The sequence below is a fragment of the Lynx canadensis genome, chromosome D3 (assembly GCF_007474595.2).
Source record: "Lynx canadensis isolate LIC74 chromosome D3, mLynCan4.pri.v2, whole genome shotgun sequence".
Classification (NCBI taxonomy): domain Eukaryota; kingdom Metazoa; phylum Chordata; class Mammalia; order Carnivora; family Felidae; genus Lynx; species Lynx canadensis.
The window spans coordinates 39,436,989-39,463,409 of NC_044314.2; the positions used below are offsets into that span (position 1 = coordinate 39,436,989).

The 26,421-nt window shown below is 37.3% G+C and overlaps 1 protein-coding gene across 1 annotated transcript in view; it reads right to left on the reverse strand.

Moving 5' to 3' along the window:
* ASXL3 (ASXL transcriptional regulator 3) overlaps positions 1-26,421 on the reverse strand; it is a 177,608-nt gene that overhangs the window by 142,759 nt on the left and 8,428 nt on the right. The window contains exons 3-6 of the mRNA XM_032595328.1: positions 13,822-13,918; positions 10,383-10,450; positions 3,567-3,797; positions 2,278-2,360 (exon numbers count right to left, since the gene is read on the reverse strand). Coding sequence (XP_032451219.1) covers positions 2,278-2,360; positions 3,567-3,797; positions 10,383-10,450; positions 13,822-13,918 — 479 coding nt within the window. The remainder of the gene's footprint in view (positions 1-2,277; positions 2,361-3,566; positions 3,798-10,382; positions 10,451-13,821; positions 13,919-26,421) is intronic.

Genomic DNA, 26,421 nt, shown 5'->3' on the forward strand with positions numbered 1-26,421 from the left:
CCCTTCAATGCAGAACTGATTTTACAGAACAGAACTTAAATAGAACTCTGGTCTCTTTCTTTGCCTGTGCCCTTGCCTATTTAACTTGTGAATTCGTTGCAGGTACTTTCACTACTACCATACTGGTTTATCAGTATTTGTAACGACAAATATTTTTTTTTTCTTTACGGAAGGACACAATAACCGGGTGGAGGGGGCAGAGGGAGGGCTATGTATTCTGAGAAATAGCAGGTTACGTCTTCCATTTCAGTGTTCTTCACTCTTTAAAGATGCTGCTTTGCGTTTTGTTAACTACATATGCTTACAGCCCTTTAATATACCATTCTGGGAAGACCAGCATTTTGAAAAATAGGAAATAATGCTGTTACAATAGTCAGTGTAATTAAAATGCTGTTCAGAGGCATGGTACAGGAATTTTATATCTCAAGGTGCATAACAACTGATCACAGAGTAGTCACTCCTGTTGAGAAGGATACCATAATGAACAAATTTCAAAAGCCTACTTCTAGGAGATGCTTTTTATGTCTACGTTGGCAGATTCCACTGGCATAGAGCCCACATTCAAGAGGAGTTGATATCCTTAGATTTTTACCTCCTCTTTTCTTTTGGCTGCTGCACAAACACTTTCAGTGCCTTCTAAATGGCATAAATATTTTCAGGGTTTTTGACAGCAACAAGGGGAAAATTAATTTCCAGGTGTTCCCATTTTGTTCCCTAACTCCTCACACTGATGTCCGGCTCTGAAGAACAGGATTACCCTTACCAGAGCTATCAGGCTCGGTCAGCAACTTCTCTCCCCACCGTTGCCTCCAGTTTGCTGGGGGAACAATGATCGCAAATGGTGTCATTACATTATCTCAGGTTCTGTCTTCAGAATGGGCGGGAAAGGCCTCCAACATAGAGATGAAAGTTTGAGCCTAGATGTCCTACACCCCTCTAAATTGTGATGTTCATGGATCAAACTTGCAAAGGATCCATTTTAAACACCTAAAAGCTGTTGTTACTCACCCTTTCCAGCAGTAAGAGTTACAGGTAATACCGATTTGTTTTTAGGAAAACTTGGCCTCAGGAGGATATTCATTTCTCTCAGTTCTATCTCAGTCTCAGTAAAAACATCCGAAAGGTAGTTCAGCAGCTTTATTTTCACCAAGCTGCAAATACTGTCTGCCAATGGCTTGTAGGTAGACAAGTTCATACAAAAAAACATTCACTCTATGTAACATGGATGATTACACACTCAGATGACAGCTCAATGTTTATTTTACTTTGTAACCAACTTCTTTTTTCTCCTTGAGTGGTATCATCAACATGGCCCTAAACTGATGGCTAAAGCCCAAATTGTCAAATTTGGACAATCAAAGACTGTCCTAAATAGAGAACAATCACAGATAAACAAAATGCAGTATGTGTCCATACAATGGAGTATTATTTGGAACAAAAAGGAATGAAGTACTGATTCATGCTACCACATGGATGGACCTTGAGGACATTTTGCTAAATGAAAGAAGCCAGACACAGAAGGCTACACACATACTGTATAATTCCATTTCTATGAAATGTCCAGAATAGTCAAAACCAGACACAGAAAGTCAAATCGTGGTTACCAGGGGCCGGAGGGAGTAGGGAATGGGCAATGATTACTTGCTGGGGATGAGGTTTCATTTAAGGTGATGAAAATGTCCTAAAATTAGATAGTGGTGCTGACTGCACAACTCTGTGAATACACTAAAAAACCACTGAATTGTACATTTTAAAAGGGTGAATTTTATGGTATGTGAGTTATATCTCAATAAAACTGTTATTTTTTTAAAGACTCGAAATAGCTGATCAATGACACTCAAAGTAGGAGAATTCTACATATAAGGGGGCTAAATTTGTAACCACAGTTATTGGCACTTCAGGTTTTATCAGAGTGATCCTGGAATCTATCTCTTAAGCCTGTAAAAGTGGTCCTCTTATTCATTTTCAGAAACAAAATCTCCTCTTACAAGAGACAGAGAACAAGGAGTAACTCCAGTGAAGGGCTAATTCATGCAGCAGGGCTCTTTGTGAACAAAGTACATTCTATATTAACCTGCCGAATGTAATTTATTAAGCCAACGGGCAGTTCCAAGGAAATCTTGGGTCATCTAAATATTTGGCAATCACAAAAGAATCTGCAGGTAATTACTTAATTCACAGTCAACTACAGCATCAAAATCTAGACACATCTATTGCTTTGCAATTAATAGCAATTACTAATCAATGAAAATAGAAAATGTAAATATGAATACTGACCTTGTTTCTTTTAACCCTTCTTTCTGAATGACTTCTAATATCTGCTTCGCTGTCATTGGTGAGTTGGGGTGTTTTTCTAGTGCCTGCAAAATAAAAATAAACATAAAATTCCTAGATTATCATATGGAAATGTACAAAATGAAAACGTATGTGAATCATGCAATGCTTCTTTAAAATTTTAAAGGGGAAGGGGCTGTTATATCAAAATAAGTTCCAATTTTACAGTTCAGGTGTCCAAAGAGAGAATGTAATTCTTTTCTGGACATTTATGGCAATTTCTGCAACATGGGGGGTCATTCCTCAAAAAATTGTCACAAAGGCATACACACCAAAAAAAGAAATGTGAAAACAGAAAAAACGCAAGTTAATAAATGTATATAATTTCCTTTATTAAAAGTTGCTAATATTTATACTTAAAGACAGATTTTCAGGTCATTAAAATGTGTCCTAAATTTCCAGGACCTTGGAAACACGGAGCCTGGACAATACTAACAGCAGAGAACAAAGTGCTGGTTAGAAATAACCTCACTGGATTCACATTTCGATCAACCTCTTTTGTATTAGGGGAAAAAAAAAAAAAAAAAAAAAAAAGAGGGAAAAAATTCCTTCATGGCCAAAATGGAAAAAAGCATACAGAAACCCAAGTAAGTCATTACAGTGTGTGTTTTCCAGTTCAGCTCAGTTTCCTTTCTTCTGCCTTTTCCAATTAATTTCAAGTAAACCCCTTCCTCTTCCCATTCAGCCCATCTCAGTTTTATGAACTGAGTCCCATTTTTCTTCCTCTCCCCTTCTGGCCTCCTTATTTTTGAGTGAAAGGGACTTGTTTTAAACAAAGTGTGAGGGATACATGGGACATGGCTAATTATTTCCATGGTCATTAGACCATCAGACCCGGAAATCAAGTTCCTTTATTTACCCAGGAGTTTAACTACATGCTGGGAAAGCAGTAAACAACAGTGCCCACGCTGTCACCAGCACCGACTACAGGGGCCACCTCTGGGTATAAGAAACAGGTCTACACACATCTTCACAATGACTTCCTCCAAGGGTAGACAATACCCACTTAAAGATGCTGTACAGAAGCTTCTGCACATTGTAGAGTTCTAATTTATGATTATTTACTGGAATGATCCTAATTATTAAGAATTAACAGAGCCACCTTAACAACTAAAAAGGCTTCTGAATCTGTTCAAAACAGCTCTGTGATTTCTCCTACTACCATGGCCAAATTTCAACCAGGTCACTAGCAAAGGTTCTATTCACCAAAGGTTCTCTGGTGATTGACATACAGCCTGCCCCACTTCACTATTAGGGCCCCTTTCCTGTTCTCCCCTCTCTCGTTCCCAGGAAATGTCCCCATCTTTCCCAGTCCAGATCAGTCCCTTAGCCGTTGTGGTATGTCCTTGAAAGAATACAGAAATGTGAGCTACACTAGAAAGAGGGGACGGCGACAAGTATGTCAGTAGGAAAGAAGGAAACCTGTCCTCACAGAGGAGGCCGCTGGAGAGCTGAACTGAAAACTGGGAAGGGGGATAAAGAAACATAGGCATAGCTGTATAGGGAAGAGGACTAACGTGTAAAAATGTTCGTTAAAAAAAAGGCAAGAAGGAAACTGCATCATAGAGCTGAAAAGGGGGAAGATTAGATCACAAAGAAAGGCGGGAAAGAAATAGACGTGAAAACAAAACAGCTGACAGAATTTGTAAAATGAGAACTATAAGTAGAACAGTGCATACTTATGAATTACTGAAAGGCAATGCTGTGGTCACATGGACTATATATAGGGTGGGCATCAACCCAAATGATAGGCGATGCTGGGGACACTCATGGGCTCTCATAAAAGATACGGGCAGAAGGTCAATAGACACAGACATACACAAGTAAGCAAGCAAGGAAGAGGGAAACTGACGGGGAGAGGCACAGGATGGCAGAAAGAGGGGGAGAGGGGACAAAGGAGAGAAAGGGGGAAAATTGAGCTGAACTGGGAATGTCCAAAAGGCAAACTGATTAAATCTAGAAAGGGCCGAAGAGGAAACTCTAATGTACTGGGCAACGTTTTAACGGAAATTTGGGTGCACTCAAAAGTGGGGTTACTCACTGTGGAGGATTCCCTGTTTCTCTTCCTGAGTACAGGCCCCTCAGCACACCTGGGCAGCTCCTCCCAGCAATTGAGAGAATTTGGATAGCCCTGTCCCCTTCTCTATGACATCACATCCTACTCTACAAAGGAAGTAAAAGTGCCAAGAATTACATCATGAAGTGGATGAGAGGCAGGAAGGAAATGATGAAGCCACAAAACACCAGAAGCCACCCTCCGTTCCTGCAAGACAGAGAAAGGAGACAGAGAAGGAGAGTTCCTGGTTGTGAACAAGCTTCACTGAACTAGCGTGTGAACATTAACAAAGGAGAGAGAGAAATTACCTTCACAGAACAAAACATTGATACCATCAAAATAATGTGACACATGGTGGAGACACGAACCAGACTCACAGGCAGCCATACTCAAACACTACAGTGGGAAGAAGCCATAGTCAGAGTGAACCAGCACCCTAGGCTATCAGCAGACTGAGCAACTGCCCATGGCCCCAACACTCTCTTGGCTATGAGGTGTTATGTTCCCTACACCCTGCAAAATTCAACTTTCTGAATTATCCTTCTGACATTTTCAAGCACAACTAATATCTGAATATGTCTTCATGGTTACGTAACACTCGTTTTGATTTTACCACGTTCCTCCAATTTGTTTCCCATCTTGTGCCTACCTCTTTAGAAACTGGGGTCAAGGATGCATTAGAGCAGGGAAGAGAGTAAGATTACTCACAATTTTTAAGACAATCATAATAAGATTATATAGGGCCAATAAATATTTCAGATTATCATGACAGGTTGAAACTGGCTAGGGCAATAATGATGTTAATTGTGACAAAACAGAAAATATAATTCAGAAGTTTTCTATGGATAATAATCATTTAAAATGACCTTATTTGGGGCACTTGGGTGGCTCAGTGGATTAAGCATCCGACTTTGGCTCAGGTCATGATCTCACAGTTCATGAGTTCGAGCCCCAGATTGGGCTCTGTGCTGACAGCCTGAAGCCTATTTCAGATTCTGTGTCTTCCTCTCTCCCTGACCCTCTCCTGCTCACGCTTGTGCTCTCTCTCTCTCTCTCTCTCAAAAATAAATAGACATTAAAATGACCTTATTTTCAGATAGTAAAAATTAGAAAAATGCAAACTCATACCTATATTCTAGAAAACAAAATGCACCCATAAGCCTACAAACAAGAATACTAACCATTCCTAATATTTGTTTTCCTTCTATTTTCTTTCTATCCACACACAGCAATTTAATATAATTATAAAAAATATGTGCATATATCATTACCTATCTTATCTCCATATAATATGAATTCTTCAAAATGGGCATCATAATTAACACTTCACCAAGGACAGGCATTTATGCTGTTTTCAAAATTCAATAAATAAAGAATATATTGAATGTAACATTCTTAGAGTATTATTGAGTCAAAGGATGTGAGCTCTGTCATGTCTCTTGATACACTGCCAATTGCTTCCAGAAAGATTTTAACAATTTATACTCTCACCAAGCAGAACTAAATCTGCCTCTCATAACTTTGCCAGTATTCAGCGTTATCTTTGAGTAGTGTTTGACAACTTAGTAGGTCAGAAAAGTAATGGCTTATTGTTATTCTAATTATACTTCTGTAAATACTAATGAGGACAAAAGGGTTTTTTTCCCCAAATGAGTATCATATGGGATAGACACCAGATATTTGTTTTTCCTTATTAATGTATAAAAAGTTCTTTATATAGTTAAGTAATATTTGTTGTTTTGAATATTAACAATATTCACATATTGAATATTAACAATATTCAATATAAGAATATTAACGATAGCTATTATTTTTGTTGCTTTTGGGGATATTTTAGGGACATATGTAAAGTTTTCTATTTTCACATGAACAATTCCATCAGTTGTTTCCATCGTGACTCGTGTCTTATGTTTAGAAATTCCTTTTATCCAGAGAGCATGCAAATATCTACAAATATGGTTTTCATATTTTTATGGTTTCACTTTTTTTAATGTATGTCTATTTATTTTGGGGGGGGGGAGAGAGAGCATGCACGCATGTGCTCATGTGAGCAGGGGAGGGACAGAGAGACAGGGAGAGAGAGAATCCCAAGCAGGCTCTGTGCTGTCAGTGCAGAGTTCAACACGGGGCTCGATCCCACAAACTGTGAGATCAATGATCTGAGCCGAAATCAAGAGTTAGACACTTAACCGATTGAGCCACCCAGGAGCCCCTGGTTTTACTTGTTAATTTACCTGGATTTTACCATTTTGTAGCATGGTGAAACACTAACTTATGCCCCACCACCTATAAATAAGATTCTCCACCATAATTTGTTTCATAAGTCAATCTTGGTTATTGAGTCACCCTCTACTGCATATTAATATTAGGACAATGAAAACTCTTTTGGATGTGAAACCAAATAAATGTTGGCATCCAATATATAATATCCACAAAAGCAGAGCTATTCTTGCTAAGGTAGAGATGAGAATGCTCAGAGCCCCCATACGTATTCCCTCTAATGGCCAAACTATAAACCACTGTCCCTGGGGCCTGTCTGGGGGCCTGTCAGATCCCCTGATCTTTCAATCAACTGCTGTGCCAACACCACACTGTTTCAAATTGCTCTGATATTATAATACACTTTACTATCTGGATCGGCCACTGCTCTCATTATTCCTTCTTAAATTTTTAATTGTTCACTTCTTTATATTTCCAGATGAAATTTAGATTGGAATTAAATGAGACATCTAATTAAATTTTCAAGCAATTTACACAGTGTTCCATGTGTTTAAGTTTTGTTTTATAAACTGTAATAAGCATTTTATTGTTTATATTTTTAGTTGCGACTATGAATACACTTTTTCATATAATATTCTTGCATTTTATTGCTAAGACATACAAAAGCCACTGAATTGTGATAATTATTATCTATATAAAGAGCTAATTGAATTCTTACTAGTTCTCACAGTACAGAAATACAGAATCATATTTTCTACAAATAATGTGAATTGGGTCTCCTTTCTAATACTTCTATCTTTTCTCTTTCCTATATTATTTACTTTGGATAAAAACTGATCCTTTCTAGTCCCATTAAAAAAAAATCCGCTGAAAACTGAGCTGCTTTGGAATTTATCTCCTCAAAAGCAGGCCCCCAAAACCGCCGAGTTTCCCAAAGAATACCCTTAGCTGGATCTATCAGAAACCTCTGGCCAGATATCAAGGTCTCTCCTATACAAATCAGTCTGCCACAGTGTTCAATCTTTACATAAAATGCCCTTCCTTTCTTTGTAAAACAAACTGTCCTCCAGTGTTAGAGCTGTGTTTGTGAGTCCACTTCAGGCTCACGGTCTAAGAGCTGGGTCTTGCAACTCTCATGCCCCTGCCCTAAACACTAAACTCCTTTCAATCTCCATAACCTCCTTTCTTCCACAGGGCTGGTCTGCAGTAGGTTTCAGATTCAGCACTACTCTCCAGAAAGGGGGATTTCCATGGCTCGGGACACAAGTCTGTATACAATCAGCTACCTTCAGAGCAGGGGATCCTCTTGTATTTTTCAGAGGACCTGAACATACGTGTAGGACTACACTACTGGATTTCATCCTCTCTACTTATGTGACTATCTCAGAGCCTATCTCAAGAATATCTAGATGCATGCTACTGTCAGACAAGACAGACATCCCAGAAACCTCCTCCTCCAGACATCTACATGTCCCAGGAGGAGGGAAAAAAAACTGCAAAGAAAGGGTGGTAATACAGTTAAGAAGAGAGAGATGGCTTGCCATTATCATTAAGGGCACAGACCAACCTAGGAATGGATTTTTCTATGTTTTAGGTTCAAATATTTTCATCTAATAAATGTTTTGAACATTTTAAGGATTACTCAAGATTTCCTGAGTATCTCTTAAAACACAAAAGTCATCTCAAGTATCCCTTAGATAAACACATTAGACCAATGTTCATCTGATGGTTAAAATCTCGATCCTTCAGACCCTAAATAAAAATTTCTGAATTTACTTATTTTTAATTTTTTAAATGTTTTTATTTGTTTTTGAGAGCGAGAGACAGAGACAGAGACAGAGAGGGGAGGGACCAAGAGAAAGAGAAAGAGAGACACAGAATCCAAAAAGCAGGCTCCAGGCTCTGAGCTATCAACACAGAGACTGACACGGGGCTTGAACCCATGGACCACGAGATCTTGACCTGAGCCAAAGTCAGACGCTCAACCAGCGAAGCCACTGAGATGTCCTCTGAGCTTACTTATTTAATTGCAAAATAAAAAGATTTCTACAATTTAAAATCACGTCATTGATACATGGTGAGATTTGTAGAATCCTAAGTGAGTATCCAGCACCAAGCTCTCTCCCTTTTTCTAACATTATTGCATCTTCCCTTAATCCATGCAGGCAGTTCATTTAAATGTTTAGCTGCCTATGGTCCCATGTCTTAGGTAAATGGTTTAGGGGTTATAACAATAACCATTATATAGTTCTCTATATGATTAAAGAGTGCTTTCACATAACGTATTTTCCTTGATGTCATTCAATGTATATTATTTTATTTGACCCTTACATCAACTCGGTGAGATACATAGAGGAGGCAGGATTAACTTTCTCGGAGATGCACAAAGTGGAAGGGAGTGGAAGTAAGTGGAAGGACAGGACTTGTACACATTGTAATCCTGATGATGACAATGTTTAAATGGAATAAGAACAGTTAACACTTATTAGATAATTCTGTGCTAAGTCTGTAGGAGCTTTACATATATTGCAATAGACTCTGGGATTCATATATTTAACATTCCCTACTTCCACTCTTCTTGAGAAGCCTCAAAGGTCCGTGTCATTCTGATGAAACACGAATCTGGATCACTGGTAGGATTCAGATGAGGAAATCACTCACATAAAAAGTGACAGCACCTTTCCCAACTGCCCAGTATCTGCAGCTCAGTCAGCTTGTTCTCTAACCGTAACGTATGTGGTTACCAGTTAAGGGTTTAAAGATGATCCAATTTTTCTATTCTACTTGCATGCATTTTATGGGGGAAAGTACATGCTTCAATAGCATTTATGAATGTGTGACTTAAAAGATACAGAAATTTGGTGTTAATACCCTTGAGAATCGGGATCACTTCACTCAGAAGAAAGCAGCCTCCAAGAAGATCAAGTGCCCCCAGGTTCAGCAGCCAGTAAATGATGGGTCTGGCCCATCTGACACTGAAGTCTGCTTCTTCTACTAAGTTAAACTGTTTCTCTTCATGAGCACAGGGGTTTTACAGAAACTGAGGACCTACAGTCAAGATATTACACACAGTATCCACCTCATAATACCCACTTCTGCAATCTATCACTTAAAAAACATTGAGTATTTCTTTAAACTCTCAGATAATGGTTTAAATTGAACCTTCCCTTGGAGCACTTGTCAAGCAGTCATTAATTAGAATTACCTGTTTAATGATATTCTTGCTGCTACACTGCAAGCATTGGTTCTCATTCAGGTCCACCCTCCGCCCCCCGACCCCGGCTGATTGCAGCACTACTAAGTAAGCTTACACAGAGACCAAGGTAATTTGGGGAGATGTTTTCAGTCGACCTATATTAGGAATGATTATAGAATAATAAAGAAGGTTATGGGCTTTGATGTCAGATGAACCAAGAACCCCTACTCACTAGCTATCTGATCTTAGATATCTAACCTCCCTGAATCCCAGTTTCTTCACTTGCTCATTTATAAAAATGCTCTGAGGACAAAATGAGATAATGAATATAAAGCGCTTATGATTCCAATACGCCAAATGACTGCCTGTGGCAATATGTGCTAATAAACATTAGTTAATACTATTGGTTTGGCAGGGAGAGCTCTGAGAACATCCTAACATGAGGAGAGCTATTAAAAAAATGATGGACGTTAGATATTGTCTCTCTTTGAGATTTCCTGCATCAACTGCACTTGAGCTTCTGCAAATAAGGCTAGCTACACAGCACCATTCCTCATCGTGTGACCACAGCCAAACTTGTCCCACAACAGATTCACAGGTAAACCTGCACACGCTGTGCCCGGTTTCATCATCCAACAGTCTTTCTGTGTTTAACAAGAGGGGTTATACAATATGGTACTCTTTTAGACACCGCTCTGTTACCTGGAAAGAAAAGCACACTACAGGGACAAATTATCCTGTTATGTTTGTATTACAAATCAAGTAAAAATACTGAATATCAACAGTAACAACTTACTTCCAACCATACTCACTTAAAGACAAACTTTCAAGTAACTATAAGTAGTATCATACAATATCCATGAGGAAAAAAAATCTGTCAAATGATTTTACTTGACCAGCCTCATAAAACTGACACAACTGAGAGTAGAAAGATGGCTTTCTAAGGCCTAAAAGAGTTCAAAGCGTGATCACTGCCTGAATTTACAGATAAAATTCTATGCAACGGAGAGGTGACTTCTAATTTTCTGTGGGATTTTGGTAACTTTGTTCTGCCTCATTGAGTCTCTAATCTTTTGAAACAGTTACCATTACTTTTAACACAGAGAGAAAACAAAGTGAGAGATACCCAGAATTTCTACAATGTTCTCAAAAATGTAGAAGAAAAATATTAAAAACTACTTAAATGATGTGCATGAAACCTGTTTTAAAAGTAAAACATCTCTTTAATGAAAACGAAATACTTCTCCCATAGAAATCTCTAGGCAGGGTACTCTATTCAAAACCCACCAATTATTAAAATGCCTTTTCTGTGAATCAAGTAAAACTTCTGCTTTCCTATGACTTCTACAATAGTTCTGGCCTTTGCCTTTGAATGTCGCAATTATTTAATGTTAAATTACAAATGCTTTCCTAACATGAAAGCTTAAAGTCAGATGACTGTGTTATGTGATTTGCAAAACGGGGCCCAATCATTTACTCATGATACACTGCCACCTGTTTGAATACACTGCTAAGAGCCCCGTCTTCTTTTATCTCTAGGCTAATGGATCCTCAGTTTCTTCCACCAATCCTCACATAAAATAGTTTGCAGACACTGTCTCGCACATCACTCTTCTTTGAACATTGAGTCTGCCGATGTCACTTCTAATTTACGTGCCTGAAGAATTATACTAATTGAAATAAATCAGCTAAATACCATTAATAAATGTTCTAAATGTAGTTTGAGTGAAACATAATATACTGAAACTATGACTTCCCTTTCCCTAACTCGTTTAATTACATTAATACAACCTAATAGGACACTCACTCTTTTTTAGCAGGCCTCATGCTGTCAACCAACTAAAACTTCCAGATCTTTCAACATTTGTTTCTGCAATCACATATATAATTCTATGGCATGTATTTCCAAACATGCTGGACATAAATGTTTGCTTTATGCACTAGTGTTTGTTTCAATTAATTTTTACAGGCTCTGAAATCTTACTATTCCCAGATTTCTGATTATTCCAGGTTCCAGTTAAACTTTATGGTATGCACAAATTTTAAAAGTATTTACCTCAAATTTCATCTCTTTAGATGAAGGTTGTTTGTTCAACCTTATAAAGTTCTTTGGGAATCATCATTCTCTTGTTCAACTGTCCGATTCCCCCTATCTATTTTGTGAGATCCCACACATTTGACAAGCATCACTCTGATGTATTCCTTCAAGTCACTCATGATAGAGCTGAACCAAGCAATGGAAAACAAAGTCGCAACCATGCAGCTGCTGTTGGAATCTCCTTTCAGACTCATCCCAATTAGCCAATCAACATACTTGGCTATAGATGTTCAATCTTCTAGAAATTCATTTAATTATACCCCAAATGACCAGCTGAAACTCAGCTCCAACAGGAGCATCCTCTTGATATGTAAGTCTAATAATCCTATCAAAAATAAATTAATTTAGTTTGACATGAATTAACTTGGAGAATCTATAATGCCTTCCAGGGATCACTACTTCCATTTGCAAATGCTTACAGTCATCTATTTAATAATACAGTCTAGAATTTTCCTGAGATTTGAGATAAAGCTCAATAATCTGTGACTTCAAACACTTTCTTATATCTCTTTTTATAATCATCACAACAGCAAATACTTACACAGCGATGACTCTGCATTAGGCATTATTCCAACATGTATATAAACTCACTTAATCCTCATACCAACCCTCTTACTGTGGAGGGACTGTTATCACCCTCATTTTATGACAGATGAGGTAACTAAGGTGCAATGGAGGTTATTTAGCTCTCCCAAAGTCACACAGCTACAAAGTAGTAAAGCCAAGATTTGAAGGGCGGTGATTCAGTTCTTGGACAATTCCTCCCCCATTCTCGGTGATTTTCCCCATGATCATCATCAGCAGTCCTGAGCATATCTGCAGATGCTTTAGGTGTCTCGTCCCCAAGCTCATATGTCATCATTTCATATCCCATCTAGATTCGATGGATATAATTTCTATGTGACTTTATCACATCTTCTTTAAAAGAAATTTGCACTTTATTATTTTTTTCTGCACTATTTTAAAGGGGAAAAACATAATGACATATTTCAAAGCTGAGAAATCATGCCCAGTAGTAAAGGTGCTACCACTCTGACCGTGAACATCAGACTAATTCCATGGCAGTTAAAACGCACAGGCAGTCAGTTAACTCCTGTTAGTTGAATGAAGGAAATATTCACTTGTCAGAGGTGTTAAGGTTTTACTATTTCTAAACTAAGAGAATTGTCTCCTATGGAAATTCATATAGTCGCATCAGTTGGTAGTGAAGAAGATCTTCAATGAGTTTCACAAAAGCAAGCATAGAACATACATAGGTTTTGTTGTAGAACCTCTCATAAAAATCTAAACATAATAATATAATTGAGCATAATTAGGTAAAATAATCCAAGTAGTCTTCCCAAGGTTCAATATGATTAAGATTATATACTCTAATGAGTTGGGAGTTTATTTTTTTTATTACTATAGACATAATAACTCTAAAAACCTGGTTTGCAGAGAGGAGAATACAACATTATGAAAATTAAGGATCTTAATGTGTATTTTTGTCCACACATGGGAAGCTAAATATTGTCTACATGGAAACCTATGGACAAAGCCAGCATTCTCCTCAAGATAACATTCTAAAGCAGCAATCGGCTGAGACCCCAAATTTCCTTATTTTCGGAATTCTTACAGGGTGCTTGTGTTAGTAACAGAGGGTAGTAATAATGTAATGCTAGAAAGCATTCTGTAATAGAAACATGCTAGGTACTTTTGCAAGAACTTGAATTATGTTAACATATTTCATTCTTACAACCACCTCTCAAGGTAGGTACTGGTGTTACAGAGAAGAGAACTGAGACACAGATGTATGAGTTCATTTACACCAGGCTATTCCCAAGTAAGAAGTCAGCCTGGGATTCCAACCCATGCCCTCAGACTCCAAGTGTTTCACCATTAAAATATACTCTCTTACAGCAAATGGTGCCAACTTACTTGGAGGGTAATTCAGCAAGACTGCTAAAATGTAAAAGGTAGGTGGTCCCATTTGTTCACTTTTAGGAATTTTTCTTACAGAAATCCACAGCCCATTCTGCAGGTTCAATGAAATATTGTTTGAATTTTTTAAAGCACAAGACATAATCTAAGAGGGAGTAAGTAAATAAATGAAGGCACACACATACCATAAAATAATATACTGCCATTGCAAAGAAAATACGCACTGACATAGAAAGATGTCCACGAGAAAGCGATGAGTAAAAATAAACAAGCCGAAGAACAGGATGTATAGACAAAGCATGTATTCAAATTATGTGGTGTCCTTACACACATACACACGCCCACACACGCATCCACACATTAAAATATTCTAGCAGTTAACAAATATTACTCTGGAGAGTGGTAGAAAAGTTCAAGGAGGAAATGGCATACTTTTATTTATATTTGTGTATGTAGAAGCATAAATGCCTTTCATCATCTTTAAATTGTATATTAATACAGTGTGTCATTTAGCTAATTTATGCCAATATTACATAATATAAGTTATATAACATATCATCTATATACCATATAAAATAATATATACCTAATAAATAATTTAAAAATCAGTTCCAAACATAATAAAAATGAATACTCAAACAGCAACGAAAACCATTATGCACCTTATACTGAAAAGCACAGTGGAGAAAATAAAATCTAGGTATATTGAATTTTTTCTAAAGCAAATATTACTCATCATTCAATAGGAGTCAGGAAAATTCTTCAGTGTTATACTCACAGACTCGTTTGAAATGACACAGCATCCAGATGTAGCTGCCAGAAGGAATTAGTTGCAAAATATATCTTGAGATAATTGTAGAAAATGACTTTGTTATACAGAATGATTTGATTCTGACCACTTAAATGTTGAAGAATGACAAAGACAATGATGCTTTCTTTGTCCCAGTTAATAGTAACCTTTTTCTCCTGACTATAGTTACAAAACAACATCACCTCTTCAATAATTCATTGATTTAACAAATATTTACCAAGCACACACATACACCAAAATGAAACACAATAAAACGTGTCACCACCACCTCTAGAGACACCCATCTTCTGGTTTACTATAGTTAGGGAGGGGAGGGTGGCAAACAGCTAATTTACTTAGAAATGGATTTAAAATAAAAGGAAGGAGACCAGGCCATATGCCTTCTTTCATATTCCTTCAAAATGCTAATCTAGTCTATATAGAAAGGACCCTTGCCTACCCCATTTCCAGTGGTGGTATTATATGGAAGTAGTGATAATCATCATGGCATTTTTTTTTCTTTCTGGTCACTGTTTTATTTCTAGTACCTGGCACACAGTAGGCACTCAAAAAAACTTGCCTAATGAATGAAAACAAGATGAACAAATGACAAGGAAGAATTGATGTACTGAATTTATTGTCTTGTGGACACAACTCCTTATTCTCCTCTTCTGAAAAATAACCTTTCCTACTTTGATTTAAATGCATATTCCTATAGATACTTAATGATGGGGTGGTGGGATGGCAGGGGTCAGGCACACAAGGAGGGCCAATCATTGATCTTCCCCAGGATACATTACCTAAAAATTCGAGAAAACAAATCTCAGTTCCTTTCTGATATTAACCCTATGTGATGAGCGCCTCAGATTTGGTAGAAGCCAAGTTTCTATCTATGTGAAAGAAACCAGGCTCAGAAAAGAAGGCTTCTGTACAGAAACAGAGATGAGGGAGCCCTGGACATGTTCACGCCTTCTTTTCAGATGTTGCTAAGGACCTTTGTTCTCCTATACTGGTGTAGGTTTATACACGTCATCCAATAAATTCTTCTCACTAAATTGGTTAGAGTTGGATTTTAGTCACTGTTCATGACCAATTGTTCATGACCAATCTGTGTGTTATACTAATTACTAAGCCCTTAGTTGGTTCCTTTCACAGGATATTTTTTCAAAGTACAAAATATATGTCTGTAAGCCTGACATTAATTTTTTATTCCCTTAGAAGATAAATAAAACAGTACCTACTGCTAAAACTTACTTCTTCTTCATCGGAAACCCAAATTCTTAGTGAAATGAAACTTGGGAATGCAGAATGTTTAGCGCTTTGTGAAATACGCACTTTGAACCATCCAGAGACACAGTTAAAAATTTAAAACAACTGTATAAAAGTGGGAACTCACCAGGCAAAGCTAGACATAATTCTAGCAGTAAGAGATTTTTATCTAGAACACAACTTTGATGAGCAATAGCTAAAAAACATTCCTCAATCCCAGGCTTCAGCAAAAGGGCCAACATTTTAAAAATATGAAGCAGGTATCCTAATATTTTAGCGATACGACCTAGAGGCCTTCTGAAGGCCAAAAGGCTTATGTGATATGTGCGTCCCTGTTTCTAACTGGAATCATGCAGAAAAATCCAGCATAACTGTTTATACAGAAACCGAGTCAAAGATCTCCCACCAGATTCACTGCACTCAATTTACTTAGAATTATGAAGACATAATTTGAGTATCTGCACAAAGATTTATGTAAATACGTTCGTGCGGCAATTACTTTTATATTCCACTTGATGTACTACCCACCTCAGTATTAGCCAAGTTTTCCAACCCTCTCCATCCTACCTCCCTTTCTGTCCTGTTTCTTAAACTATGTGCTGGAGGAATAAAGGCCATATTTATCAGGGCACAAAGGAAACAGAACTGGTTTCAATCAGCCGATATTTGTTGATATGAAATATGGGCTGAGTCTCTTTAAGGAGGTAATGGAGCATTAAAACTTACCTTTGCCAACAAAAGACTCTTTATGAAATCAGATAGTCCCTATTGCTTTTGAGACTTCCTCAGTCCTGATTTTACCAGTTGGGTTCTGCAAACTAGTAGGCTGGGAGCTCATTATACTATAATACCACATTTAGATGTCAGAATGAAGAAAAATGATTAGCTCTGATGTGATCAAAATATCTATTCCTTCGAAAGAAACACAAATACGAATTACCTATTAACCAACTCTAAATTAGTGGTTACATAAAGTCGTACTTAGATTTTTCCCAGAGGTTGCCATTCAGCATTATTAAATTATGCCTGAAGATAAATTAGGCCAGATGTTTTTCTCTTAGATTCACTCAACTACAACAGGAGGCATTAGCCCCACAAAGAATCAAATCCTCCCTGCAGAAGCTATCTGTAGGAAAAGTGTTGAGAGTTCTATTAGCTACTCTGACATTCAGGTTTTACGAGATAACTAAGTCTGCCATCAGGTACAAAGAACATACAAGAGAACAAACATTGGGATACTCTGTAGGTATCCTAGTGCAAAGGGGAAATAAACATAGAACACATTATCTCCATATCACTGCAATTAAAACAGGAAAATGAAAGTCTGTTTTGTGACCACAGCAATTCAGAGGTGGCCTTGCCTATGATAATTATAATTAACATGCCCCCATATAAAAGGCCAAAAAATTTTAAAGATAAGGAATACACTGTGAAAATCAATGTCTCCTGCAGATAAAATTGTTTCTTAATGAACAATATAATTTAATATGTATGGGACTATGCACTAATAACTCCATCCCTATTTGAGCATAAGATTGGTAGAAAATTGGTAGGAAATCTGGTTTTGAGTTTTTGCTTTAGAGCATGGAACAGATATGGTTGTGCACTGGTGAGCCGGAAGGGCTGGACAAACATTGTTCATCTGGTTTTAAGATGCATATGGTCAACACATTCCTTGTGGTGTGAATGGCCGCAGGCTTTCAAGACAAGTTTTCTTCATTTTCCCCCCTTTTCCTACATGAAGGAGTAGGGCTCAATGGGGAGTCTGTCAGCTGTCAGGAGTTTCTGTATGCTATATCTAGAGGAGAGTGGAAACCGGTGGGAACAGCCCGAGGGTGAATGAGCCCTCAATGGAAGGGAAATGTAGACAGGAATCTCTGAGACAGACTGGGAAATATAATCCCTTAGTGGGGGTGCTCCCTCTACCAGCATTGCCCTAGGCCAAAAGAGACAGAGAAAGAAAGAGAGACGGAGAGAAAGAGAAAGAAAGAGGTGTTATTACAGTGTCTGCTTTCCTCTGCTCAATGGTTTGGAAATCTGGTCATACCTTTTCAATGAAGCACAATTTGTCTGCAATTGGAAACTTGAACTAATTTAAAATGTCCAGGTGCCCTTTTTCTATCTTTTCAACTATCTTGGAATTCAATTCTCTATTAACAATAATTGTTCTACTCCTTCTGGTTAGAAACTTTTCCTCCTCAGCAGACTGATAAAATGAAAAGCAATTATTTTATAAAGCAAAAATATGAACAGAATTATCTTAAGATAGAATGTAAAAGAGTTTTCCTTGTAATGAAAATTCCCTATTGTTTACTGGTTTAAAAATATCAAAGAGTACATACTAGAGAGGATGATTTTACAAAGCAATTTCATGTAATGGAGAAGAAAAAAGGGATTTAACCTTCTTTGCCTCACTTGCCTCTTAAGCATGTAATTATGCATTTAGTGTCTCATACACAAAGGTAAAAGGTGCCCTGCAACAAAAACACCCATTTTGCTATACAGGCTGTATCTGTCAGGATAGGCAAGGATACAAAACAGGAAGAAAAAACAAAAGAAAAGAAAGAAAAGAAAAAAAAAGAACCCTAAAATCTCAGTGGATTAAAACAAATGCTTATTTCTCACTCAACATTTCTATGTTCAACCAAGAACCGGGATGACTGAAATTCCATCTTGTCACCAGCTTCTGTGATCAACACAACCAAGCAAAAAATAAGGGGAATAAAACACTAGCTAGAGGGGACAAAACAACTCACATGGTTAATGCCTAACTTCAAGGGGGCAAGAAGTGCAACCCTACCATTTGTCCCCAAGGAGGAAAAATGAAAGAACTGTGTAGCAGTCTACAGACTAACAAAATAGCCAGTCAACCATTCATTAAAGACAGAGAAAGATTGTTTCAAATAACTTAGAAGACCATCTTTTTTCTTCCCTGTAGACTCTATCCAACACAATTAAAGATAATATGAACAAACACACAGAAAAAAACTGTAACAAAACACTAAAGTTTATTAAAGTCCTATTGTTTGTTTCTTCATCATCCATTTTTCTGGATGACACCTTTCATGGCTTGGGGTTGCTCTTTTCCCTCAAACTGCCTACCATTATCACCTAGCACCAAAGAGAATGAGATAAAATGTCATGAGAAGATAGAGCGGGAAGATGTGACGAATTAAGAAAAAACCTCATTCTTCACTGCAGCTTTTAACAATGGGAAAAAAATGTTTAACTTTCATGCATCTTGCATTTCCTACTATGAAGCTGAACTCAGTAAACAGGGAAGTCTGGAAAAAAAAAGGCAGAGTCACTGGAAGATTTTTAAAAATGCAGTATCTGTATTTGTTCATCCCCCCCACCTCCCGCTAGCAGTTTTTCTTATTCAGTTACTGGAAGTTGGCTTGTAAAGATAGCATTAGCCAAAAAGTGACAAGATACACGTGTAAAAATTGGGGAAAGGATAAGAACTGGGAATACTTTTGCATTTGTTTAGTAGTGTCTTTCGTTCTTCTCATTCCCTAATCAAACATCCTGGTGGATTAAAGGTGTTCTTCTCTTTATACATAGTACCATCTCTGCCTAGAGCAGACCACACAAACATTAACACTCAGGACCATCACCTTCATCCAAAATGAGAAAGTATGGCCAAATTTCCACAAGACTGAGGGGGGAAAGGAGGACATGGGGGCAAAGGAAAAGAAGAAATTTCCTGAAGTACTATCTTTGTTTCACTTAAGCTCTAGAAGAAGAGAAATAGCATTAGATGAATAAACAAGAAGTGACAGCAATAAGATTGTGATGCCCATATAATTCTACATGATATAAGGCTCATTCTGCTGATCTCATCTCAATATTCAGAGAAATAAATGAGGATTTACACTACAGAGAAGTTTGCTCTCTTTTGCTAAGCTCAGATCCTCCAAGGGTCATGGTCAACACCATAAAGAAAAGTTGGAATTTAGTTGGTGAATAAAAATATTTACTTACATCCAGAAAATACCTGGAAGCTTCATCCAGAATTACATATTTTGTGAATTCAGATCCTAAATTGCATTAAACTATGTTATAAATGTTGTATATAGACTATTCATATCGAATGCTAAAACTGGTCTGTGAGGGAAAATAGAACAGAAACCATCTATGGTAGTTTTTAGCCTCTAAGTCAAGAAAATAAATTTCTGAGGAAACAGATGAAAGAAATCTTTAGAACCTTTGCAAAAGCTGCCTTAGCTTTAATATTTTTTTAAATATGAAATGAATGTCATAAAAATAATACCAGGACAAATGAATGAGGAAGTATTTATACTAACACACTTAAGGACCAGAGCCCAAAAACTGGGCAGATGTGGATTTGAATCACTGCTCCACTACTTACTAGCTCAGCAAGTTAACTCACCCTCTCTGTAGTAAAGACAAGAGCATTTATAATTTGTTTTCCCAGTATACTTTCCATCTGCTTTTTATTGGCGCTTTTGTGTAATTTTCCTCTGCTCCATGTGATCCTTGTGTGGCAATCAATCATGTTATCTGATCCTGGCCACTGCTGGGAGGGATGAGTACATCAGCCAAGTAGGGCATGGTGAAGACTTCCCTGGGATTAGCATTGAAATAATAATAATAATAATAATAATAATAATAATAATAATAATACAATTAATAATGAGAGAAAGATTGATTCCTTTTATACTGGTGTGCTAAGCTTAGAGGAGGCAGGTCTGGGGTGCCAGGTACCACCTTCTCTTGCCCAAAACTTGTCTTAAACTCTGCCTGTGTATGAAGACAAGCAAAAAGAAAAAAGTGTAGAGAAAGCAAATACTTTGATGGCATTCTCTAAATGTCTCCATCCACTTAGAACTGAAGTCTACCCTTGGATTTCTCAGTTATGTGAGCCTTTTTACTTAAACTAGCTTGAGTTAAATTTATTTCACTTTCAACTGAGAGAAATTCAACTAAGAAACATTCTAAGTCTAAATTTCTTCACTTAAAAAAATGTGGTTAATATTATAATGTGTCTTTGTAGGTTTGCTCTCAAGATTAAACAATATAACACATATAACAAGTTAGGGCAGTGTCAGGCCTGTCAGTACCCAATAAGCATTATTTCTTACTAGCCATTATTATTAATTAGTGTCACTTTAGTAACAGCAATATTTTATGACAATTGACATACTAAGGCTCATTCCTTTGTTATACAAGATTCTTATACTCTTAGAAGGAAGCTATGACACCAAGCTTATAAATATTTTACTTATATGTAAAAGGAGGTTATTTACTCTGCAAACATTTCCAATCTTCACTGTTAATCAATGTACTAGAAAATTCTTCTGTTGGTTTAGAAGTCATAGCAAGCCTTTATAAATCATCATTGTACCTTATTAAAATCAAATACAGAAGAAGGTCACTTTTAGGCTATTGAATTCCTACTACACTACATAACTTTAAATTTATAGCAAAGTATCTCTTGGGCCCTAAGAGGGTTTTTTTTTTTAAAGTTAATTTCCCAAAGGTCAAGGTCCATATCTTATTACATTCCCAAGGCACCTAACATATTAATGGCAGGAACTGAATATTTTCCAGTGCCATTAAGCATGATGACTATCAAATTATTATCCCAAAGTAGTAAAAGGTGCTAGTGAGCTGAAAGTAGACACAGGCTTTCAAAATCCATCAGCTGTCCAGTTGATTCTTGGGAAATTTGATCCCTTCTCTAGATTGTACAGTGCCAATTTAGCATGGCACAGAAATAAATCAAAGAGACATAAGTTTTATAGTTCTACAAATCTGTTGAAAACTTTTAGACTTAGCTCTAACAGCTCCCCTGAACAACCCTCTTTGACTTCTTCACTTTATTCAACTATAATCAGCAACATCTTAAAATAAGGTAGTGCATTAGGCACTCAGGAAACAATTATAAACAAGTAAACAACTAATTATAAACATTGTCACAACTACAAAGTGCTTTCAGAACACATAAAAGCTTCTCAAGGGAGACTGAAATCTGAAGAAAGCACAGGAATTTACCAGATAAAAAGAAGAAGGGGTGGGTGGGGGATGTTACACAGAGAAGAAACAACGTGAACAAAGTTAAGGGAATGTATGATAAATTCGCAGTACTTTTATATGACCAGAGAAGAAAATCAAGCAATGAAACTGGAGAAGTATGAATGAAACAAGCCTATAAGATGTTGACACAAGTGGGCTATACTCCTAAATAAAGGAAAGCTAATAAAGGTTTTTTTAAAAAGTTATACTTTGTATATATTGTATATGCCCATGTGGCAACTCCAGATTCACTCTCTGCCTTCCTCCACCCAGCTCTGTGACCCAGCAGACTGACATTTATACATTTTCTCAACAGAGATCCTTGTCCTCTGACTTCTGGATGGGTTCAGCCAACAGGAGGTCAAGTGGAGATCAGCAAATAGAAGGGAGAGAAGTCGGCGTACTGATGTGATGAGTGCCCCCAGTAGGGGTGAGGGCTGGCAGTGCTGATATCCCACTACCTCTGGTCACAGTTTGTGTCATGCACCATTCTCCTATAATCACAGCCCACATCACTGCAGTACCTACTCCCTACTCTTTTTGGTCCCTCAAGTCTAAGGGGGGTGACAGCCTCTTGCTGGTGATATCCCTGATTTGCCTCACCCTGATTTGTTCTTTTCTTTAACTGTGCCCTAACTTTGCTTAATCACCCCTTTAAGATAATGCCATCTGTTTCCTACAGAAACTAAGTCAGCCTCAAGGGGTACCATAAGCCAGTTTCACCTTTAAAGAAGCGGTTATGGATGCAATAAGAAGAATAATTCTGAGTGGAGGCAAGCCCGTAGTCAGTGAAATCAGTTACAAGGTTGTTACAGCCACTTAATGAGAAAAGGAAAACTACCAGGCATGAACATTAACTGGCATCTTCTAATGTCAAAACTATACTAAGTACGTTATACACATTACCGTATTTAAATATTCCAACCACTCTTTTATGTTATTCCCTTTTAATACACAATGGAAAAATTGAGAAATGTTAAATAATTTGCCCTAAGTCAAATACATAGTAAGTGGCAGAATTGAGACTGAAACATTATCTGCCTGACTTTCAGGCCTGTCATTACTCTATATTCTTTTCCTAACCTATATATGCCTGTATCAAAGCAAATTACAGTGGAAATGGATATAAGTGTAGGATGTAAGAACAAGGATTTGAAGATTTGAAGAAAAGGAGGTAGAACTGTGGAACTCAGTGATTACTGGATAAAAGGGAAAAAATACAAAAAGGAATTAATGATGACAAGAATGTTTCTGTCTTGAACAACTGTGAGGATGGCTTTCCCTGAGAGATGAGAGGAAGAGCAGACTTGCTGGGAGTAGGAGGTGGTGAAGAAATGAGGCATTTGTTTTTAATCTTGTTGACTTTATCACTGCTATGAAGACACAGATGGAGAGGTTTCTACCATGGTACTGAAAAGGCCATATACACCTTTTCATCAGTGCCTAATAACTGAGGTGTAGATACAGGAGCCAGAGTCTGACAATTAAATTCATCTGCCTGTGATTTGAATCTTGAACCTGGGTGCACTGGCAACAATGGCAGTGTCCTATGACAATGCTAAGTCACAGTGGTGACCATTAATGATGCCCATAGCAATATCCCAACTAGGCTATTCTTGTAGCATGACTGTGTGTGTGTCTGCTACCCAGCCTCTATTGATCCTTGCCTATTTTTCCAGCCTGGTGTTTGGATCTTTCTGAATAATTATATGAACTACTTTATGGTTTCCAAAAGACTCTTTTCTACTTAAGTTACCAAGACTTGTTTTCTGTTTCTGTTGCTTTCAGCCTGTAATTCTGACTGATAAAGCTCACACATTCATTGCTGTATCTTGTTCAGTATTATGGAAGTCCTTTTTGCTTTGTTCTTAAAGCATTTCCAAACCATAAGCTGAATATACTAAACTATTAGATGTTGAGTCAACTCTCAAAGATTTCAAAGAATTCATGATCTGGTGGGGATGCAATGCAAAAATTAAGTTTCTGTACTACAACATGATTAAAATTTTAAAACATAAAAAAGCACAAGTATACTCTAAAATACACACACACAAATACATACAGTATCATGGAAAATAAATAAATCTATCCAAAAACACTTAAGATAGAGTATTAAAACTACAGAACTTCAAGGATAAAGAGAACTTGCAAGAACTCCCAGACACAAAAGCATATCACCTCTTAAAAACTAACAAACTCACCTCAGCCACAGTATCACAACCACTGACACAAGAACATAATGAAGAAACATTTCCAAAATATTAAGGGTAAAAACTGTCAGTTAAGACTTTTGTAACTAGCTAAATTATCACTCAAAGGTGACAACATTGTACCTTTTAGTTTTTTCCTATCAAATTCTCCACTTTTATTTTAATAAAAGATGTGCTGAGGGGCACCTGGGTGGCTGAGTCGGTTAAGTGTCTGACTCTTGATTTCCGCTCAGGTCATGATCTCAGGTCCATGGGTTCAAGCCCCCGCATTGGGGAATCTCTGTGTCTCCCTCTCTCTTTACCCTTCCCCCTTTCTTTTTCCCTCTCTCTCTGTGCCTTCCCTACTCTCTCTCTCTCAAAATAAATAAATACTTAAGTTTAAAAGAAAAAAGATGTGCTGAGCTGTGTTAGAGATCGCTTTTTGAACTGTAATCTACATATTTGGGGGATAATCTTCCTAAAGGCTGCTCTTGGCCACTTTTATACACCCAATCTGGACTGTGTTCAGATTAAATTTATGAGGATAGGAAAGATTTAGGGAGAGAGTATGAATTACAGGGAGAGAATGTAGCAATTTGCTCATGGTTCTCTTTTTTAATTCTTATAACTTCATGGGAGTCTATAATTTCTTCAAAATGTTAAAGTATAATAAAAAAAGATTTCTTAAGGGGTGGGCAAAACAAAAACATTTCAGATATACAAAGACTGTTAACAAACCCAGAGCCCCTCATTAAAAAAAGGCGGGGGGTGCCTGGGTGGCTCAGTCGGTTGAGCGTCCAACTTCAGCTCAGGTCATGATCTCACAGCTTGTGAGTTCCAGCCCCACATAGGGCTCTGTGCTGACAACTCAGAGCCTGGAGCCTGCTTCAGATTCTGTGTCTCCTTCTCTCTCTGCATCTCCCCCACTCGTACTCTGTCTCACTCTCTCTCTCAAAAGTAAATAAACATTAAATTTTTTTTTAATTTAAAAAAAGGCTGTTACAGGAGGCAATTTACCAAAAAAAAAAAAAAAAAAAAAAAAAAAAAGAGAAAGTATGATTCAAGAAAGAGTTGAGCACAGAGGCAGATAAAATGTTGAAAATTCACTTCCTCTTGATAAATTTAATTAACTACCTCTGTTGTGTTTTAAAAGAATACAAAATAAATCTACATAAGGCAGTAGAAGTTAGAACATTTGTTGTGATGTATAATGGACATGTGAAATTCTTCATGTTATGAGGAAAAGCAATCACAATTGTTTCCAATATTGAAAAGGGCTTCCTATGACCTGTTGTTCTTTAACATGAAGATAATCACAAGAGTTTTTAAGCAAAGGAATGATTCAGTAAGATCAGATCTACTAGAAAGAGAAATACAGCCTCTGTAAGATTTTTAAAAGTAGAGACAAAATTAGTTGGAAGGTCAGAACTATGTAAAATTTAGTGAATGAAAAGAGGAAGAGCTAAATGTGAGCTATAATTAAGACAGAATTTACAACTCCCTGCAGACACCATATGTTTAGGTACACATAGATAAGTTTCCCCCATCCCAGACAAGAATGCGGTCACATTTCTCTTTGTGTGCCCAACGTACACTTTTGTGGGAAGTATCTAATAAATGTTTGTACTAGATACATTTCATCTAAAATCTCCAGAATATGTGGAGATACACAAAGGATTTGTTAATATAAGTCCAAAATATAGGGAAAGCTCAAAGATGGAGCTCTCATCATGAGAGAATTGCCACCGAGGAAGGGTTAGATGGCCAAAGGAGAGGAGGAAAATGAAAATAAAAAGGAGAGGGAAGGCAGCATTCTGAGATACACCAACACTAAAGCGGAAACTGAGAGAAGGAGAAGCAAGCAAGCCTAAGAATAGTGATGGAAAGAGAACAAGGAGAGTATCAGAGAGGTTTGTTGCAAAATGACTTAATTTAATTTCTTGGATTGTTTTAAAAGAGACAAGAAATTAAACAGAAAGGATTTAGGAAAAGACTGCTTCTGGTTGCAAGAATTTGAAGATATAACATATTTTCAAGTAAAGAGATTTTCTTATAAATACTTTTTAAAATAAGATCATCTATTGTGTAAGCCTGGTGGAGGGAAGTTTAGGCTGGAAGGGGTGATTTGGTCTTTGTCCTGTTTTGGCAGAGAGCTCCCAAAACCTTGGAATTTCTTGTGTTGAGAATGATAAAAGAATCTTTCATGACGCTAATGAGGTACCTCCTGGAAAGCACCTAAGGATGGGGTCTGGTTGGCAATAGAGCCAACCGTATGATTAGAAGGTTGGAACTTTCAGTTCCACCCCCTGA